The sequence below is a fragment of the Recurvomyces mirabilis genome, assembly GCF_035927965.1.
Source record: "Recurvomyces mirabilis strain CCFEE 5264 chromosome Unknown scaffold_9, whole genome shotgun sequence".
NCBI classification, from domain to species: Eukaryota; Fungi; Ascomycota; class Dothideomycetes; order Mycosphaerellales; family Teratosphaeriaceae; genus Recurvomyces; species Recurvomyces mirabilis.
This window is the reverse complement of record NW_027041943.1, coordinates 733,465-753,866: the sequence shown is the minus strand read 5'-3', so window position 1 is coordinate 753,866 and position 20,402 is coordinate 733,465. Positions and strand designations below refer to the sequence as shown.

The following is a 20,402-nucleotide window of genomic DNA, read 5'->3' as shown; positions in this document are numbered from 1 at the left end:
GCTTTGAGATGATGGAAGGCGACATCTTGCTACGACTGTTAAGCGGCTGCCATATTTAGTGAGCTTTGCCACGGGTCCGTGTATGCATTCGACATCTCAAGGCCTAGCTTAATTCGATGGTATCCTCACTGCGCGGCAATATAGCCACATGAACGAGCAGCGTCTTGCAGAGGAGTGTAGGCAACCTCTTCAGCCTGAGATACTTCGGCAGCACCAATCCATGCCTTAAACCAGATCTCGGCCCTCGAAAGCCGTGGACGGATGAGGAGAGCAAGAAGTTGGTCCAGTTGCATAACGAAGGTCACCTCACTCCTGAAATTGCCGCACTGCTTCCCAGCCGGTCGACTTACGCAGTCGAGGCCCGCATTACACGCATGAGGCGCAGCGGATTGATAGCACAATCACGCGAGAGTCGACCGCCATACACCTCCGCAGAGGATGATACTCTCACGCGGCTCAGAGCTCAAGGTCTGACTTTCCCAGCCATGAGCTCGCACTTCCCGGAACGGACAGCCAAAGGTCTATGCGCCCGTCACCAGAAGCTGGCCAACGAGGGCGACAACAGTGTCTTCACCGCTGACCAACGCGCACAGCTACAGCATCTGCGTAACGAGGAGCGTCACACGTGGGTCGAAGTCGCGATGCGTATGCCGAATCGTACCCCCCAACAATTGAGCAGCTACTATTGCAGGAAGACGCCGCTGAAGGACAGAGTGAACGTTGAGCCTCGGTACCACCACAGTAAGGAGACCTTGGACAGGGCTCTACGCTTGCGTCAAGAAGGTGTACCACTCAGCGACATCGCTCGCCGATTGTCCATTGTCTCGACTCGGGCGATCCGCAGCCTGCTGTCGACCGCCCAGTCCGGTGTGCTGAGACAAATATTAAGCGCACGTGAGCCATGTACGCGTAGATACACGGCAGAAGAGGATCTCGCACTAGTGCAGCTGAAAGCTGTCACGAGTGCCTGGGATGATATCGTCTTACACTTCCAGGAGCGAAGTGCCAGCTCCTTGCGTAATCGCTTTCAGAGGTTGAAAGAGCAAGGCGATATTGTCAAGGGTTTTGACGGCACATGGAAATTTCTGGACAACGCCTGAGTCGTGCAGCAATCGCTCTCGAGTGGGATTGAGGTATATGCTCAGCACCGGTACGTGCCGCCGTGCACGATCCCATGTAACAAGACAGGAAGAGTGGCTGTATATGCTGTGGCAATCAGCTAGCATGCCTGTTGGATCTGAGCTTTAAACGAGGACTCAAATCCGGCACGATACATTGCCACGACCCTTCACGAATGGCTCATGCGGCTGACCAGACTCGCAACGTGTCACCGGCCGGCGGGAATTAGGAAAGCAAGTGGTTTCCACCGTGTCGAAGCCCAGGCTCATGCTTGACACACAGCCGGCCAGCGTTCAGTACTATACCGTTGCACCTTGAGGCAAAACAGTCGAGCATGGCAAATGGCCCTTCAAGACCCGACGCTTTGCTGTGCAATACAATCGGGACTACAAGACCACGGTACAGTAGTGTAGACATAAATAGACATACCAGAATGCGATTGCATCACGTCTATACAGATTGCTTGCTCGCAAGGGGTATCATGTTCACGCACTGTCCAGCCATTCCATCACCAATCCACCCCTATAGCCACGAATCAAACCTCCGGCCAAACATTTAAGCCAACGAATCGCCTCTCAACAAGTCCCTCAGAAGCTCGCCACCCTTGCCTTCGAGCGAAGCCTCAAGCTCCTTAACCCCGACAGCACTAGCAATCCTCTTCTCGTCACCAGCCCCAACAACTCCAAATCCACCTTTGCCCTTTCTCGAGGGTGTTCTCGAAGGCGTGATTGGTAGTGCCAGACTCCCACTCCTTCCATCAACAGCAGATACCAAACTCAACGTTTCAAGCCCCGAAACCACATCCCGGAACTCCACACTGCTAAGAGGATGAAGTAGCTTCTCTCGGTCGCAAAGGCCGATATATGAAGTGTACAGCTGTTTGACCGTGGGTGCCGAGGGGTTGTGTTTTGAGGGAGTGGAGAGCATGGTGCGCTCGACCTGTGCATCGCGCTTCGACTTCTCTAGTGCTGCGAGCGCGCATAGGACGGCTTTCTGTTGCAAATTGAGTGTGCTTAGGCGCTGAGCCATGCCGTTGCCGAAGACTTGTGCTGTGATCTTCGCCATGTGTGCGATCGTTGCCTTTGGTGCGCTCTCGAGAGTATATACCACCATTGGCCTGTTCTTCGCAAGCGATTTCGATGGCGATCGAGGTGTCACTGGCGAGGACAAGTTGATGTTATCCATGAGTGGTGTCTTGGACGGACTCATCTCTAGCATAGCTTGAGCGTCCGTCCCCCGAGTCTCCTGTTCCACCACGTCGATAGCACGTCTACAGATGTCGAATGCTTTGCGGAGATCGCCAGTCTGAGCAGCCACTTTCTTCGAGCAGAACTGAATCGCCGCCGGATGCAGAAACGGTACCGTAGTAGATCCTGGAGCCAGAGTCCTCAGCTTCGAGGTCAAGACTTCTGCGATTTGTCCGGCAGAGTACGGCATGAAGGGGAGAAGCTCTGGCTTCAAATTTCGTGCCTTCAAACGTGGCAGGAAGCGATCTGTCAGGTCCAGTGCATTCGCAATACCGAGTAGGATCAGCCGAGAGGACTCCTGCATCGACCACTCGAACAGACTGTAGAGCAACTCCAAATCCATGTCGACCAGTGCGTCCACCTCATCCAAAATTATCAGATACTTCTGTGCGTCTCGTGCGTTGCCTCGATCGAAACATGTCCGTAGATACTCAAATCCCGAGTTCTCTTTCAAATCCAGATCCTCCTGCAGTTTCTGCGCCAGATCTTTCGCATTTCGTACACTCATGCAGTTTACCACCGAGATTTTAACACTCATCTCATCCTTGTATCTTTGGCAGACCTCATCAACTAATGCACTCTTTCCCGTTCCCGGCGGTCCGGAGACATACAAGCAGCCTGCCGACTGCGATGCTATACAGCCTTCCACGAACGTGGACATCTCCTGCCTCTCACCGTCACGTCCAACGAGCCTTCCAGGGTTCGAAGAGCGGGAGAAGAGCTGACGTGCTTCATTGTAAATCGCTGTTGATGCTGAAAGTGGCGAGGAAGGCGTCTTCGGTGTGCGCGGTGTCGCTTGAGCACCGGCAAGTAGCGTACGATGTCTGGGCGTGACTGCTACTCTGCCAGCGGTTCGGTCACGATGCCGTGGTGTCTGAGGTTCGGCTTTTGCATCGTTCTTGCTGTCTTGATATACGTCGATACTCGACTTGGCAACCTTGAAGTGGGCATTGATCTTGGCAGGCGAGACCTCAAGACGTTGTTCGATGGTGCCACGTTTAGCAGGCACAGTTCGCGTTGTCCGCGTTCTTTTCACGGGTCTAGAGTCTTCTTGTACACCGACACTTTCTTCCAGCAAATCCTCATGGTGAGATATGAATGGGTTCCCGTTCTCATCGCTCGGCTCGTTGATCACTATGCGTCTCTTCGATCTTGTCGTGATCGCGTCTGCATATTTACCATTAGCTATCAGCGACTTCGAGGTGGATTTTGAGGACGCGCCTGTTGTTTCTGTACCTCGAGAGCGCTTGCCCAACATGATCGATGGCATGGTTGCGATTGCTCCTTATCGTGTAGAAGATACCGTACAGAAAGTCGTGATGGGTGGAAATATAGGTAGAGGAAGGTGTATGTCTTCACATGCGCGAGAGAAGTAACGCGTCGCGTACGCGCCCACGAATCTCGAAGCTGCGGGGTGGCTGACAGCTAATCAAGGCGAGGCTTGGCAGCTTGAAGCCAGCGATCGTTCATGATATGTGAATGGTCGTGCGTGAATATAGGATCAACTTCCGTACACAGTCACGATACTGTAACAGCTTGCTATTGTCCCGAATGCAACCATCATACGGAGCAGCCTGACTCAGTCGCGTATCCCTTCGGAAGTGAGAATTTCAGCACCAGCGATCTCAACTCTCTCACCATCGCCGCCAAACGTGCATTTCCATGCGAACATAGACTAGGTTCTGGTCGTCGCCTGCTACGACTGAAGCCAAGCAGGACTCTCTCCAAGGATAGACCGGCTTGTTCGCACATTGATTCAAGAGGATGAGAAAGGACCGCATTGGGTGTGAGGCGTAAGCTCTGGAGCTCTTCGCGGTGAGCCTCGCATGTCCATCTGTACTCAGCCTCAGCCTCACTACTCGTACTTTGCGGAATACAGAATCCTTCGTCCGGGATCTCTCCATAAGCCCTGCAAAGCCTTCCAGATCTCTCTGTATGCGTGACGTGTCTCACCATCAGCTTGGGATTCCTCAGCCTCTGCGGTTGCTTCGCCAGAGAACAGGCTTGGTGCCAGCCGCCCGGGCATGTCAGCACTTAAGCATTGGAAGCCTTACTGCGTGGTTACAAAGGGTTTATGCTGACACGATAACGCATCTCACGTCTCGCAGCCTGACTACATATGTAGGTAGCTCTGCTCGAGCTCGGCGGAAGAGCTGAATTCCCTTAATTGCCCACTTCTTTTCTCACTTCTCCCATCCGGTTCAGCTCTGCTACTCGTGTGAATAGGACAACCCACCGTGAAGCATAGGAGAGAAATGTCCACGGAGGAATCAAGCTCCGACCTGGAAGTCGTCTCCAAGGACATGGCCGGTTCAACGTTGAGCGAGAGTGTAGACAGCAAGTTAACCACTCCCGAGGAGAGCCCAAATGTACTACACGCAGACTCGGATACTAGAGTCTACTCTGAGAAGGAAGTCACGAAGCTCGACGCAGCCGCCACGAATGGAGATTCTGGCGACTATCTCAACGGCACGGTAGACGCAAAGACCAACGGAAGTGGTACGATCTCCCAAGATGACGCAAGTATAGACCCCATACTAGCCTCCGCCTTGATGAGTCCACTATATGAGCCTCTCAACCTGGATGCGGTCCTATCCGACACCGGCGGCAGAACAGGGCTGCAGCGTGCTCCCTCCATCTTGCAGCGAGCACACGATGTTGGTAACAACTGGGAGCTATACAGACGAGCCGGCCCACGCTACCCGACTTCTCTGGAACATCTCATCATGAAGTACCACCAACACCACAGCAACTCGTGGCAGCTCGCTCATGACCTTGGTGCAGGATCTGGAGTCTATGCTAGCACGCTCGCCAACTTCTTCCGGCATATTCACATCTCGGACCCGACTGCCTCAGGTGTAGCTACATCCCGGAAGTTTCTGACCGAGTACAACGCCAAGCATCCAGAGAAACGTGGACGATTCACATTCTCGTCAAATGCGCCGGAGGAGGCAGAAGAAAGCTTCGCAGATGGCTCCGTCGACCTCGCCATCATTATGGAGTCCGCACACTTCACCGATGCGGAGAAGACTGTGCGCAGTGTAGCCGCTACACTCGCACCCAAAGGCACCCTGGCGATAGTCACGCATCGTCCAGTCTCTCGCGTAGCAGGCAATCAAGATGTCGCCGCAGCGGTGGAGCGCCTCTTCACAGCCTGGGGTCGCCGACCATGGGAGATCGCGTGTGGGACTGATACCAAATCCCAGCAGCAGTTCAACCTCGGTCTCGACTTCGTCCCGGTCCCGGACGACCTTTTCGCACGCGAGAAGACACGACGGATCACCATCAACGCCCACGCCAAGCCACGAGACTTCTTCCGTGTCCCCGGCTTGGACGACGAGACCTCGCACCATGAGAATGGAATGTCCACTCTCAGCCACCAAGAAATGTATGACATTCCTTGCTCCCGGGTCGATGGAAAGGAGAAATGCATCGCATACGACGGCGAGGATGAGCAAGCTCGAGGCTGGAGATTCGAGGTAGGCTGGGAGAGTTTCAGGACGAGGATAGCGTTGCTCGACTCCCCCGACACGGTCAGGAGATTGGAGCCGCACCTGAATGAGGTGAAGGAGTTGATCATGAAGACCAGCCCGAATGGAGTTACCGTGGTGATTGAGTGGGCTGTTTCTGTCATCTTGGCATCGAGGAACTAGATCTTGAGGGAGGACGGACGAAGAAGAGATCATGAGATTTTTGATACGTTGCCATGTCGGCTTTGCGTGCTGTCCGAAGCCATCTACGTTCTACGCCCGAATTATGCGCCCGCTGTCACGTAGCCATGATACATCACGACTTATGATATCACAACTTGACAAAGCAGATCTAGATGCCGAACAACTCCTTCAGCTGTACCATCGTCTCTTCCGGATTCTGTACAGTATGACCGATCGTCCTCGAGTCCTCAAAGATCTCGTTGTCGTTGCCGCCCTTGAAAGTCTTGTCGCCGAAGAAGTGAATGGTAGTGTACTCCACGCCGCCGGGTAGGTTCTTCTCGTTTTCGACGTGCTGCAAGCAGTATCTCTTATCCCAGCCCTTGGGAAAGATGTCGAAGGAGATTTGGCCACCGATGGAGTAGCTGCAGATCTTGTCAGCAGGATACCACCTATATACTTCTGCTTTATACTCACGTCAACCCCAGATCCCCAAACTCCTTTTTCAGCGTCTCCACAAACGTCGTCCTGATATTATTCGCCAAATCAAACTTCTCATAATCCAACCTCTCCTGAATCGAAGCATTCCTCCCAATCGGACTAACATTGATCATCCCGTTCCTGAACTCCACAAATGTGCCCCTCTTGACCGGGATATCCAGATCCGCGACATAATGCAAGATGAACCTCACCAACTTCTTGTAGTTGTCCTCGCCAATCCACTTGATGAAGGAGTGCGAGGCGAGGGGTTGGCCCATCCGGTAGGCGGTCAGCCCATTCTCGGCGAAGCAGAAATCGAAGAGGGTTGTGACGGGGATCTCAGCGGTGCCGAGTTGTTCTTGTTGTTTGGCGAGGTCGGAGCCGCCGACGAAACCGATGGCGACTTTGTGGCGGAGGGCGGAGAGGAGTTGGAGCATTTGGGGGGAGACGGGCTGTGAAGAGTATCAGATATGTTGTTGAGCGGTCTCAGTGGGTTGTCTACTGACCCGTCTCGCAGGCGTGAGGGTGCCATCGACGTCGAAGAGGCAGATGGTATTCTTGATCGGCCTCTCTGCCAATGGCGGGATGATGCTCGCGGCGGCGGCCATTGTGGGTTATATTTCTTGTTGTAGAAGTTCGATGAGATCTTTCAGTCTTTCCACGACGTTCGTATGCTGCTACGTCGTGCTGTCTTCACCGAGCGAAGTCCGTGTCGTTTAAATATGTCTCCTGCTCGTGTTGTTGCTCGGCCGTTGAAGGTGACACAGTATCCCAATGGCAAGAACGCGCGTACTGTTCGATGAAGGATTGAACACGTCTACAACAACGAAAACGAATCAGCAAACCTACCTCTCAATAATGCCACAAATATATTCTTGAAGCTTAAGCTCCGGCGGTGAGATGTGGCTGTCGCTCGTGTTCTCGCCCTGCATGTCCAAAGGTTCACTGGTGTTCCGACCCCACCATTGTTGCCCCACTTCGGGTGGGAGATCAGGTACAGAGTGCAATAATGATATGTGAAAGGAGAGGCGTACGTTGCTAGCTCGTCTATTTGATATGCTGTATACACATCTACAGCGTTATGCATACGTGGAACCGTCACCTCTGTCATTGTCTCATTGCAGCCTTTACATCCTCTCCCTCTTCCTCGGTGCTGCTCTGATGATGTTGTCCACCCTCAGCAGCAACTCCGCCGCCTCCGTAGCAGAATTGACGACCGCACGCTTAAGCTTATAACTCTCCACCACACCCAGCTCCCGCATATCCGCAATGCCACCGCCTGGAGTCATGAGATCCAATCCCGAACTCGACATACCCGAGTACACCGCCTTCCGCAACCTCGCCACAAGATCACTGGAGTCGAGACCAGCATTGTCAGCCAGGATAGTCGGTAATTGTCTCAAAGCCTTAGCAAAACTGTCCACAGCCAACGCCTTCTTGCCTGCCACGTTCTGAGCGGCCTGGTCCACAGCTTTCGCCATCACCATCTCCGCACATCCACCACCAAGCGTAATCTTCGGGTTGCCGACGGTTTGCGAGATGACCGCCAAAGCATCGTGGAGACTCCTGTCCGCCTCGTCGAGTAATTGCTCCGTAGCACCCCGCAGCACAATCGTGCATGCCCTTCCCGCCGCCACGCCAGAAAATCTGATCAACGTGTCCTCACCAATAATGACCTCCTCAATCAGATCGCAATGCCCAAGCTTAACATGCTCGGGATGATCGAACGTAGACGTGATCTCCGCCCCCGTTACCAGCGCCAACCTCTCCACACCGTCGAAGTCCGCATGCTCAATACTCGCGATCCCAGCATCGGCGAAAAGCTGCTCAGGCCAATTGTAGATGAGTTGTCGATTGACGAAGCAATTGATCCCGTGGCCCTTGATCCTCTCCACCTTCTGCTTCATCTTCTCTCGCTCGGCCTTCTCCAGCTCGGCCAGCTTGCCCGTCGATTCCACCTTCAGCCTCGCGCCGAAGATCTTGACCTTGTCTGTGTCCATACCCGTGTTCGCAACCAAGATTTTGGCATTCTCGATTCGTTTTGGCTGGTTCACGCCGAACTTCTTGTCCAGGATGAAACCTGAGTCGAGGTAAGAGTCGGAGAGCTTTCCACCCGCTTTCTTGATGATTTGGATATGTGTAAGATCCGTGGAGCCGCGCATACGTAGGACAGCGTCCGTGGCGAGGTTGGCGAAGTAGTCTCTATCCTGCGCTAGGACCTTCGAGCTGAGCGTCGTTCGTGCGATGGCGAAGAGGTCGTTGCGGAAGCGTTCCTTGTCGTTGCTGTTGTCTACTGCCGTCTCTTCTAGCGCTTTGAGCGCCGCTGCACTCGCTATCCGGTAGCCTTCGATGATTGTCTGCGGATGTATCTTCTGGTTCACAAGCTGCTCTGCTTCTCTTAACAGCTCTGCGGCCAAGACTGCCACCGAGGTTGTGCCGTCTCCCACTTCATCGTCCTGGACCTTGCTGATGTTGACCAGGACTTTCGCGGCTGCGTTATCGAGGGCTATGCTTTTGAGGATTGTTGCACCGTCATTTGTGACCAAGATTTCGCCTGTTGACGCTGATTGCAGGATCTTGTCCATTCCTTTGGGTCCTAGGGTGGATTTTACGAGGTCGCCGACGGCGATGGCGCCTACGAAGGCTGAAAGACGTGCATTCTCGCCCTTCTCTTCTATGGCGCCCTCTTCGAAGATCTGGGTGGGGTTTTCGAAGGACTGTTCGCAGAGTTAGTTCACGTGAAGATCCACTGTAAGCACAAGCTGACATACCATGATCACCTCTGAGGATCTGTTGGCGTCAGTGTGGTGTGAGATGGAGTTTGTAACCGTAAGCTCGTGTGCCTTCTAATTTCTGTTTCGTCACAAAAGTTCGCGCGTGGTCGCGTCGATGTGGTCCGTGCATCGAAGCTCCGGCGATGAGCTTCATAAGAGCAGCTACATGTACCTCTTCCTTCCATCAAACAACCAACGCAGGGACAGAGGACCAGCAATCATGTTCCCAGCAAGACGAATAGCATTACAGCGCATATCGCGACTACCGATCACCACTGTACGAAGACAAGCGACCTACCAACCACCAGATCCTCCTCAAAGCCAACAGCCAAACCCACACAGGAACTTCTACAAGATCTTCGGCAGACCGCTGGCCAAGACTCTTCTCATTGCCGTGGCTACTTATCAAGTTCTGTACTGGTCTTGGGCAAAGTTGGAAAGTCTGGAGGTCAAGCAGAACAAGGAGGCAGACATGCGTTCACTTGAGGGAGAGCTCAAAGGATTGGTGGCTCGAGGGCAGAGCGCGGAGACATGAGCGTTTTATTCACGATCACGGCCTGGAGCTCGCGCTCGCGATTCCTGTCTGGACCCACAGACGTCATAGCCGCATTGTGGCCACATGGACGCCACAAGATAGATGCCTTTGGCTTATGGATTACCCCAGTCAAGTCCTGAAAGACTGTTAATGCCCGTTTAAAAACCTACGTACAGCCATTGGTCAATCTGGTATGCTCGAACATGCGAATGACTATGGTCAGACCGCTGCGCGGGAGTTTCCAGTAGCGAGGAGCTCTTGAGCGAATCATACAGCGATTCCAGAGGATGCTCCCCAGACGGTATTGTGCTACTTCTCCGTCATAGCCAGATCTGGAGGATGCGGCTGCCACGCTCCGTCGTCTCTGACAAGGCACACTGCCCAGCTCTTCATTGGGTTCCCCAAGTGTAGCCTGAGCTAGCGATTCACAGGCCCCTTGAATCGCGCCAAAGCGACGCAATCGTCGCCTCGACGTATCTGAGTCGAAGATCAAGAGGTGGCTTTATACTGTAGCAGGTGCGTGCGGCTTCTGGTCTGCATGACAAGTCTTGGGAGAAACAGGATGGCTGGGGCAGGTGCACTGGAGCAAATCTCGTATTGGCGGTGTACCTCAGTATGGTTAGATCTGTCTTCTGTTTTGATATTGTCTACGGCAGCGTGTCGTTCGGAAGCCGGAGACTGGTTGGGTAGTGAACAAGGTGTAATCATCGGTATGACTGAAGCGACGCGGTCCGTCTCATGTCTCACACTTTGCACGTTTAGAGGCATACGCTTCACCTCGCTTTTCCCACACGTCGCATTGTGTCGTGAAAGGAGGGAGCAGCTGGCCCGTGCATGAACGCCTCTCCACTGTATACATCTATTGGCATTTCGCAGCTTCGAAGTTCTTCCCAGCCAGTCGACATCACCTCGTTGATTAGCCACTTGTGCGACACCGTGTCGTATCGGTCGCGTGAGGATGAATGTTGCTCTCAACTCTCAGCTCCTATGCTCATGCTTGCCACTCCGGCATCTACCACGTCTCTCGCAACCCTCTTTTGCCGAACGCGCCCTTCAATGCGAAACCACTAATTCGATATTTCCGCGAAAGCAAAGGATTTTGGGAGAATCAATTCAGAAAGCCGTGGACGGAGAAAGATAACGAACGACTGATTCAACTACGACGTGGAGGCAATTCTCCGTCTACCATTGCTCCACACTTCCCAGGACGCACTGTGGTGGCTATCAGGAGTCACTGGAGCATATTACTCAAGCGCGACAGCGAACTCGGACGTTTTCGTCTGGGCACTCCATGGACTGAGGAAGATAGGTCGATGGTTCTGGCCATGCGAAAAGCAGGTAAAAGTATCGTTGAGATCCAGCCAAACTTCCCTGGCAGATCGCGGGCCTCTTTCTGGGGTCTCTTCAGTCGAGAGGCTACAGACCCTGATTCTAAGAAGGGCAAATACCAGCCCAAGGAGGATGCGGAGCTACTGGAACTCCGACGAGAGGAGGGCCAGAAGTGGGCGCAGATTGCAAAAATGCTCTCGCGCAGTACCAGCTCGGTCGTTGGCCGCTATCAAAACTTGATCCAGAGGGAAGCGGCCCGACTCAGGTCTGACTCCCCTGCTCTAAGTAACAAGGTCAATGCACCGCATGCTCCACCGGAAAGAAGACCGCGTTGGCTTCTCAAAGACGATGAACGAATGATAGAACTCGGAAAGAACGGACTGAGCAGCCTGCATATTGGAGCTCTACTGGACCACCCTAGATCAGCAAGCTCGGTCAGACTACGACGCGCGCGGCTGCGACAGTCTCCCTGGTTGAGTCGCATAGATCGTCAAGCTTCTAGGTCAAGCTGAGGCTCTGACCCATGACATGCAGTCTATGAATTGCGAACCCAGATGTTCAACAGAGCCGAGATCGGGACGAGGACAAGAATGACCAGGAGACGGTCGCGCATCAGCTTTGTCGAACGTGCGCCTCCATACGATGCTGTAACATCAAAGACTCCTTTCGGCTTCGCCTCGCAAGCCCAGCACTCATTTTGCGCAGAGCACAGAGAGCTTGCCTAAACGCCACAGAGTATCCATTCTCCGAAGAACGTCAATTGATTTGATTATCGGGATCATGATGGTGTGCTGAACCCCGCCGATACGCCAGTCAACGAGGGATTGATGCAATGCGCGAAGGATTCGTCCGCTCACATGACAGTATATCGTGCAACTAGCAGCGCGAGACGAGAACAATCGAACAAAATCAATGCGCTTGAGGTCCGACCGACTCGATTCAAGTTGTCTACAAGCGAATTTTTCTGCGATCCGGGATGGCATATGCCATAAGCATAGGACAGAACACTTGAATCCAGCCAAGAGGGTCAGATGTCATGCATAGTCTTCCGACCAAAGACCAAGTACTTGACAAGACAGCCAGAGCATGCCAGTACAGTAGTGCGTACGGTCACTTTCGTCTGCACCTTTCCGGTTCGTCACTTCGTCTTCAAATCGTACAAACGTGCTGGCATCTCTATGGCTTGCAACGAGCAGACGGTGTACTGAAAGTCAATAGGGCCCACATGATTCTACGCAGAATTAATGCGGGCCGACAACAAAGCCCTCCATGCTCTCAGACGTATCGCTTGGCGTTTGTGGTGATGCTTCTTCGGACGCGCTGATCTTCGCTTTCTTGCAATGGTTACACAAGCTAATGCACGAAAGTCCCAGTGCCGTGGGACCGCCGACAGACGTCGTTTCGAACATGTCTGTTTTTCAACTGTGACCGGCTACGAATGTTAAGACCCAAGATCCTTCACACTTTTACCATCCGACAAATCGTAACAAAGATGATGTTTAGGCTCTAATGGTCTGCGGTCACAATCAAGCTTACTACAACCATGGTGTGCTTCCCTCTCACATGTTCGTCGAACAATACACTCAACGCCTTCGCTGCTCAGCGACAGGAGATCACGAGGCCCGCCGAAGACTTTCAACTAGACATCGGAGGAGAAAGAGCGTTTCCTGCAGCTATACAATGCCGATGTGAGCTTACCGAACATGGTTGAATTAATTCCCGGGAGGACGTATTGTTCACTCTTGTATTATTACTCATCGATGCGTGAAGCACTCCCAGATCTCTTCACACGCCGCATTCTCTGGAGTCCAGCCGAGGACTCGAAGCTCCTGGATATGGCAGATAAGGGGTACTCGCCACTCCAAATGCTACCAGATCTGCCTGGTCGTATCGTCGGTTCGATCATAGCTCGCCTACAAGCTCTTCGCCTTGCCGCCGACGGCGTCAGTACTGGCCCTCTTACGGCTGACGAGGATGAGAAATTAATTCGACTACGAGAGACACCACACTTTATGAAGTTCGGAGAATTGGAGACGATATTCGCAAGAAGTCGACACTCCCTCAGTTCGCGTTATATTCGTCTGACTGGGAGGAAGAGTAATACACAATTGTGGTATGAACATGACGATGAAGCATTGGCCCGTGGCCGACGTTACTTGGAAGGAAGTTCGTCATGGGCTCGAGCCGCCAAGAACAGAGGGCAATATCAGATACCGTCAGAAGTATCTTAGAGGACTCGAGCAGGCGGGAAGAAGGTATACTACCTACCCAAGAGGCAGTCCTGATTGCTTGATCGGGCGATCTCGAGAACCGCCGGAACTCTAGAGGCCATGTGGAGACAGCTTCACGTCGCCCGTGGAACACCTCTACGCGATCACCAGGTCAATCATACCATATAGCGTTCATGCCAAAGCCTGGCTCCTTAATGTCCAGATGCGCCACCCGACCCAGAAACTCATCATGCCATCGATACATCTCAACCCACCCTCGCTCATCATCGCACAGAGCCAGCCATTCATCGCTCCACGGGCATGGACTCACTGCATTGCTATGCCCACCACTGGTCGGAGTAGGGTTCAAGCATATTTGCCTCTCGACCTTGCCCTGAGTACCGAGCTTGAAAGCAGCAATGTATCCGGTCAGCTTCGGACTGTTCGATCGAGATGTGGCAAACAAATACTTCCCAGATGATGAGCTGAAAACGACATCAGAGCGGTACATTTTGGGATGAAAGCCGTCCATGCCGGGTGGTATGAGTGGAAAGTTCTCTTCTGTGTAGACAGGCATATGGGTCTTTGGGTCTATGGTGTAGACGCAAAGGCGGTTTCCAGCCTCCATGAGAGCATATAGGTATTGGCCTGAGGAATGCATTTCGACCCATCGAGGATGATCACCCGGCGATGGTGCATTGATGGCTCCTACTAACGTGAGAAGCCCAGTGCTCGTGTCCTACAGTAGCACGTCAGCCAATCGGGTGCTACAACGCACTGACTCGGTTTCATACTTTCTTGTGGCACCAGATCTTGTTCGCCCACATGTCAGCCGAATACAGATACTCTTCCTCAGGATCGAACACCATGCCATGCACAGCCGATCGTTCGTCCAGCTCAGCGTTTTGCACATTCTCCTTTAGCGATCCTTCAGAGTCGACACTATGCACATTGATGAAACCAGCATGATCGTAGAATGGATTGCCATATACTAGGTATGGCGCCTTCTTCGCCGCTAATACAAAGATCGCTCTCGTCTTCGTGTCAGAATCATTAGCTCGTGGATGGCCACCCATGGCTATTGATTCTGTGTGGTTGATTTCTGAAGGGTTCGAAACAGAGTAGGATCCCCATTTCTTCATGCCAGCTCCGTAGATGGACTTGCGATTGTGATTGAAGGCTATCCATGATATGGGCTGCTCTTGGGGTATAGTTGTTCGTTTGACCAACGAAAGTTGTCGTGTTTCCTCGTCGAATTGTACTGTGAAGATTGCTCCTGGTGGCGTCCTGTATGCAATCAGCACACGCGAGTATCGTTCAGCAGTCTGGGACACTGCTCGTGTTACATGATCCGTCTGCTCTTGCCACCTCCGCTCCTTCCGAACATGTCAATGCACAAGTAGGTGAAGTTGGGACGTACCATGTTCCGATCATCAAATGGTGCTTCATCTTGGCTTCTGCTCGCCCAACCTGAGCGGTAATAGCTTGCAGTCTACTTGCGCCCTTCTGCATTGGTGACACCCAGTCCTTCTACCAAGCACTGGAGAGGCAAGCGTGAAGGAAGACATTTCTTTCCACTCGGGACGATGTCTTTTCCGCCATCATGCTATTCGGCAAGTCGAGGCGGGACCATTGTGGAGGTGGAGTGCACGGCCACAGTTCACGACAGGGTTTTGTCCCTGCATTGGGGGCGGACGCCTTACTGCAGCGGTGCTAGCTATGAGGAGACCCCAACCACCTTTCCTGCGGTCAAGCATTTGAATGATAAACCTACTGGCGACCTTGGGCAATTCCAGCAGAATCGCGAGGCAGGTTTTCCATTGCTACTGGACGACGACCTAGACAATTTTGACCTTGGCCGTCTAGTCGACGGGCGCATAACTCTTCAACCACTCCTGGCAAGACCACATCAAACCAATCATGTCCTTCTTCGGCGGTAGCAGTAATGTCGGGCGTTCATACAGCGATGGCGAACGCCCAAAAGCACACCACTCCTCACACTCGCACACTCGCGGTCATTCACCAAGTCGAAGCACAACAAGCGGCTACTACGTCCGACCAAGCGCGAATCGCAATAGTAGCAACTCATTCTTCGGAGGTAGTAGTGGCGGTGGATATGGCAATTTCGGCTCCTCACGAGGCATATTCAGTTCAGGTGGTGGAGGTGGTGGAAGCTCCTACTACAAGCGACGGCCGAGAGATGGGTACATAAGTTACCTCATGCATAAGCTCCAGCGCATGATCAAAGAGCTTTGGTATTATGCGCGGCGACATCCCGTGAAGGCATTCTTCGCGGTCGTAGTGCCTTTGGTGAGTGCTGGCGGTGCGATCCATGGGCTGTTGCGACAATTCAACGTGAGGTTGCCTTTCATCGACGGTGCGACGAGCTATAGCCGCGGCGCAGGAGGATATTATGGGAGCTCGGGATATGGTGGCGGTGGTGGAGGTGGGCTTGGCAGCTTAATGGGAGGAGGAGGCGGAGGCGGTGGTGGGCTGATGGAGAATGCTGGGAGCCTCTTAGGATTAGCTAAGGCATTCATGTGAGAAGGAAGCGGTGTGTAAGACGACAAGGAGCCATTGTCGCACGAATGATGCAACGCTACCTATCTATGCCATAGATAGAGACCTCAGACCATGGAATGACACGCCTAGAGGTAGCTTAGCACCTATTCAAGCTGGGCAATACTGGCGAGCAGACCAGAAGAATGCCGGCGCAAGCCAGTAGCGACTGGCGTTGCCGAGAGTATCCTTCTGGACGAAGACAGATTGACGAGATGTACGACGGTTGTTAGTGCGACAGCAGTCCACTTGTGTCTGCGTACCAATCTGCAGATAAGAATATCGCGTGGCGGCCAGCAAGTACCCAGCTTGCAAACGAGCTGACACAACGAATCTACCATATCTGTAGACCATGTATTACATTATCCTGTGTAGATTGACAGCCGAGCAATCCAGATCAGTCTCACCGCTCCCACTACTTGACCTTGAACTGGGCAGCGAAGAGCATGTATCCCCGCTTACGAACTGGCCTTGTTAATCTGCAGCTGTTTGTCCTCACCAGCACTGACAATCCCGATCTCCCTATTCCAGCACACATCGAATACCTTGACCCCTTCCCCAGCAATTGGACGTCTGCCTTTCGCGCTCTCTCTTTCGATAACATACACGGCCTCGCCCACCCTATCCATAGCTTCACTTCTCACCGACCGGATATCCCATACACGACAGGTGCCATCATGACTGCCAGACGCCAGCTGATGGCTTGACATTGGATCTCTTGCCAAGGATGAGACGAAGTTGGCGTGTCCTCGTAGTGTCATGGCGGAGACGTTCGTGGCTGATGCTCGCGGATCTATAAGTGTGATATGACGTGCTGAGGTTCCAGTGGCTATTAGTGACGATTTAGGTAGATGGCAGATGCTGAGAAGACTCTGTGCTGTTGTCCTCGTATCGACGCATGTCGCCGTTGTCAGATCCCAAGTCTTGACAGAGTGGTCCATGGAAGCGCTGTAGCCGACTGTTGCGTCTTTCTCGTCGAAGCACACGTCGGTGACTTGGCTCTGGTGGCCCGGAAGGATGCTCAGGGGCCCTCTCTGCGTCACAGGCTTCGTGTTAGAAAGCTTGCGCCGCTTTGCGTTGGGTACAAGCTCCTCTGACGCTTCTGGGGCTTCGGCCTTCTTTGTACTCCACACACCGACCGTGTGGTCAGCAGAGGCAGAAAGAATACGTGATGAAGGAGCGTGAGCAGCCAGGCCGTCGATAGAAGCCTTGTGGCCATAGAGCTCTAGAGTAGGCGTCAACGTAGTCTCATCGCATTTCCAGAGTCTCAAAGTTCGATCCATGCCAGAACTGGCTATCTGGGTGGGTGAGACATATCTAGCAGCTTTGATCGAAGAGGTATGGCCTGACCCAGTTGCGACAACCTCAGATGATGTGTTCCATATCCGCAACACACCGTCGTAGCTCCCGGATAGAACTCGTTGCGTCGACCCATCGTATCGATTGCCAGCCCAGGCAGCGGCTTGAGAAGATGCAGAAAGGACGTCGACCGAAGAGACCCAATCGTCATGCTCGTAGCTTGCTACGTAAAGAGGTGGTATAAGAGCCTTGACGTACTCGACACTGAGGGTAGTCTCTGCACTTATACCATTGCGAGTCAGAAACTCGTCCAAAGATGTGCGTAGGAATTGCCCATTGATCAAGAACTCGAGAGGAACAGGTTGTTCGGTTTCCAGTAATCGATTGACCAGGGTGGAGAGTTGATAGCGTTTCAGTTCTGATGAGGTATTAGCACAAGACTTGGTCAATTCCTCGATTTAGCGCTGGAAATAGAATCCGACGGTGGGTCGGCGCATGAGCTATTGATCGCTGAGCAGGGGGTTGGAGACTGTTCCGCACATCAAGCTGCTCTCACGTGCTGCCTACAAGATGCAGCTTCGTGCCAAGACTAGATCGTGCCAACTGCGACCGCCTTGCAAGCAGTTCTCGTCGCCAAGAGTCGTATGACTATCGCCCGAGACGGATGATCACACCACAATCCGGCAGAGATTGCATGACAGCACAGGAAACTTACCAGTGGAGACGAGGATTGGACCGGTATCCTGCGGGAGCTCAATATCGCCACTTCTCGTGTGGAGGTGGATGCGTACTTGAGACTGCTTTTGCATTGCGGACACATCGGTCATCGTCTCGGTTGCCATACCGTATTCCCTCCGCCTCTATCAATGACAATTGTTGTGATAGAAAATCTTCAATGCATATGTACTTTCTACTGTCACATGCAAACCACAAGAAAAGTTCGCGACGGCAAACGGCCAATCCTGCTTCCGAGCCGAAGCCGAAACCTTTGCTGGAGCTCGAGCCTCGTTCACATGTCTGCAAACCATCCCACAGCAGAAAGAGATGACGGCAAGGCTCCACTGTCTCGGACGGCTTACCACCTCCCTCACATATACATAGCTTTACTGCTGCTGCATCTTTCATGTAGGTGTACTGGTGCAATTTCTGCATCCTTAACGCTATTTTATATCGATCGTCTGATCTTCGCCTACTTTCAGCCGCATAAGAAGCCAAGGCACTAGGCCGAACGCCAGCAAGAATTGTCCGAAAGCCCGCGTGATCGCCTGCACCATGAGCCATCCTGCTTCCCACAACAGCAGCACTATTACCAGCGACGACGAGAGCGAACCGATGATGCTCAAGACACGACCTAGGAACAAGCCGCTCGATCTTACGAGTGCGCCTTCGAGCACACCTTCTTCGCCGTCCGAACCAACATCTTCACAAACATTAGGCCCGGGCACAGCAGCTCCGACTGAGGGTAGTGGGACACCAGCACGCACGAAGAGCATCCTCAACTTGACAAGCTCAACTCTGTTCGGGATCTATCAGCCTACAGGCTATGCAACGGACCGCGAAGAGCCAAGCACACCATGGGGAACCGGTGCTGAGACGCCCGTCGACACCAGCCCCAAGGCATCTTTCGACTTCACAAGGACGAAATTACCCGATGTCTCCGAGAAGCGAACGTCAAATGGACATCTAAAGAGGAGACGACGAAGCACAATCACGCCTGCGACAGCACATCGACGGCCACGAAGAGGGTTCAAGAGATATTTTGTACCCTTGGCAGCACGTCTGTTCACACTATTCGGGATCGGCGCACTGTACGGCGTGCTGATCAGCCATTTGCACGACAAGCAAGAAATTGCTCCTGTCAAAGTGGAAGGCGTGAACAGGCAAAGTGGATGGTATTTGGTTACATGGGGTATTGCTGGAGTCCTGCTAGGCGAAGCTCTACCATGGGTGGACAGATGGTGGTCTGCTTCGAGCGACGACTCGGATATCGAGGATATGGACGCGCAGCCAAGACAAAGTGGAAGAGGTTCGGGAGACTGGTTGGATGTTGTAAGAGCTATTGGTGCTTTCGTGGGCGTTGCTTTTGCCATCCGCAAGACGCCTTGGCACTCTACTTTGCAGCTATCTTTGACGCTAGCCTTGGCAAACCCAGCGTTGTGGTACTTGCTCGATCGTTCGCCGGCTGGCTTTGCGATGTCGACTTTGGTCTCCTTTGTTGGCACGGCAGTACTTTTGGGGATCAATCCTGCTATGGTGCCCTCACCACCAGCGCAGACGCAGGCCTTTGCTGGAGCAGATGGCGGTATTGGTTCTAATGGGACCATGGGTATCTCGGCGAACGATGCACTGGTGCTTGGAGTGTTCAGCCAGGAATCTGTGGGCGTGGCAACTTGGATCGCAAGTGTCTTGTTCGTGAGCGCAGTGTGTTTTGGTAACATTGGGCGGAGGCTACTTCCGAGAGACGTGTAGGACCAGCACGGTCGCTCTTATAGCGGTATGTCTGCGATACCAAGTACGGTGCATTCTGTCAACGACGTCCTCATGCGCAAGCCTCGCGTGCTAGCCCCAGAGCTTCTAGCCAGAACAGAAGGTCAGACTCAGCACACGGTAGCTGTGAGGTCGGTGTCATTCCAGCGCGACGACCAGCATAGCATTGTTGAATCAGATTGTTGGCAGATCCGTCAGGATAGAGAAGATTTCTCGCCGCCCATGGGAGTTCCTGAGATCTTAGATTGATCAATTCCTGTCTCAGCTGGGTATCGGCTGGACCTGCACCGTGCCTGCTAAGGTGACAATAGCTGTTCAAAAGACCACGTAAACGCTGCTTTATGACTTCAGCTGGTCAGCCTTTGAAGTAACGTTGTAGGTCATTCAGACTAGATCCATTCTTATGCAGCTAATGTAGCTTTCCGTTGTCTTCTTTCGACCATAGACCCTGTCGTTGACAGGTGGAAGTCGGAAAGAGGCTTGCACGGGCTTGGTCACTAGTGGCAAGCTCAGCGGCACATGCAGTATTGTAGCTTAAATTTGTATTGCTGTAGGTGTTATGGAGGGCACAGAAGGTTCGCTAGCGTGCCGTCTCGCATGCTTGAGACGATAGACCTGCCGGATGACGTGGGTTGTTTGGTGGTTTGCAGGGTGGGGCTGTGGGAGAAATTTGGAGGAACACGATGACTGTTATTGCACCACCACACCTCTGT

At 53.0% G+C, this 20,402-nt stretch overlaps 9 protein-coding genes across 9 annotated transcripts; 4 read left to right on the top strand and 5 right to left on the bottom strand.

The window, feature by feature from the left end:
• Positions 1-485: 485 nt before the first annotated feature.
• LTS14_004321 (uncharacterized protein) lies at positions 486-1,100 on the top strand (the record flags this gene model as incomplete). The annotated part of the gene is made up of 1 exon (XM_064837023.1): positions 486-1,100. One exon carries the CDS (start codon positions 486-488, stop codon positions 1,098-1,100), a length of 615 nt encoding a protein of 204 aa, XP_064695656.1.
• Positions 1,101-1,674: 574 nt separating this feature from the next.
• CDC6 (AAA ATPase) lies at positions 1,675-3,636 on the bottom strand (the record flags this gene model as incomplete). The annotated part of the gene is given in 2 exon segments (XM_064837022.1): positions 1,675-3,533; positions 3,546-3,636. The coding sequence occupies 2 exon segments, from the start codon at positions 3,634-3,636 to the stop codon at positions 1,675-1,677; spliced, it is 1,950 nt and encodes a 649-aa protein (XP_064695655.1).
• A 985-nt stretch (positions 3,637-4,621) lies between these two features.
• Positions 4,622-6,019, top strand: LTS14_004319 (uncharacterized protein; the record flags this gene model as incomplete). Its single annotated transcript, XM_064837021.1, has 2 exons — positions 4,622-4,865; positions 4,908-6,019. 2 exons carry the CDS (start codon positions 4,622-4,624, stop codon positions 6,017-6,019), a joined length of 1,356 nt encoding a protein of 451 aa, XP_064695654.1.
• Positions 6,020-6,188: 169 nt separating this feature from the next.
• On the bottom strand, positions 6,189-7,104 carry PMM1 (Phosphomannomutase 1; the record flags this gene model as incomplete). Its single annotated transcript, XM_064837020.1, has 3 exons — positions 6,189-6,441; positions 6,494-6,948; positions 7,003-7,104. The coding sequence occupies 3 exons, from the start codon at positions 7,102-7,104 to the stop codon at positions 6,189-6,191; spliced, it is 810 nt and encodes a 269-aa protein (XP_064695653.1).
• Positions 7,105-7,623: 519 nt separating this feature from the next.
• CCT2 (T-complex protein 1 subunit beta) lies at positions 7,624-9,270 on the bottom strand (the record flags this gene model as incomplete). Its single annotated transcript, XM_064837019.1, has 2 exons — positions 7,624-9,213; positions 9,268-9,270. The coding sequence occupies 2 exons, from the start codon at positions 9,268-9,270 to the stop codon at positions 7,624-7,626; spliced, it is 1,593 nt and encodes a 530-aa protein (XP_064695652.1).
• A 1,497-nt stretch (positions 9,271-10,767) lies between these two features.
• Positions 10,768-11,646, top strand: BAS1 (myb-like DNA-binding protein bas1; the record flags this gene model as incomplete). Its single annotated transcript, XM_064837018.1, has 1 exon — positions 10,768-11,646. The coding sequence occupies one exon, from the start codon at positions 10,768-10,770 to the stop codon at positions 11,644-11,646; it is 879 nt and encodes a 292-aa protein (XP_064695651.1).
• A 1,870-nt stretch (positions 11,647-13,516) lies between these two features.
• LTS14_004315 (uncharacterized protein) lies at positions 13,517-14,420 on the bottom strand (the record flags this gene model as incomplete). Its single annotated transcript, XM_064837017.1, has 2 exons — positions 13,517-14,083; positions 14,139-14,420. 2 exons carry the CDS (start codon positions 14,418-14,420, stop codon positions 13,517-13,519), a joined length of 849 nt encoding a protein of 282 aa, XP_064695650.1.
• A 1,941-nt stretch (positions 14,421-16,361) lies between these two features.
• On the bottom strand, positions 16,362-18,029 carry YTM1_2 (ribosome biogenesis protein ytm1; the record flags this gene model as incomplete). The annotated part of the gene is made up of 2 exons (XM_064837016.1): positions 16,362-17,620; positions 17,918-18,029. The coding sequence occupies 2 exons, from the start codon at positions 18,027-18,029 to the stop codon at positions 16,362-16,364; spliced, it is 1,371 nt and encodes a 456-aa protein (XP_064695649.1).
• A 445-nt stretch (positions 18,030-18,474) lies between these two features.
• Positions 18,475-19,671, top strand: LTS14_004313 (uncharacterized protein; the record flags this gene model as incomplete). Its single annotated transcript, XM_064837015.1, has 1 exon — positions 18,475-19,671. One exon carries the CDS (start codon positions 18,475-18,477, stop codon positions 19,669-19,671), a length of 1,197 nt encoding a protein of 398 aa, XP_064695648.1.
• Positions 19,672-20,402: the final 731 nt, after the last annotated feature.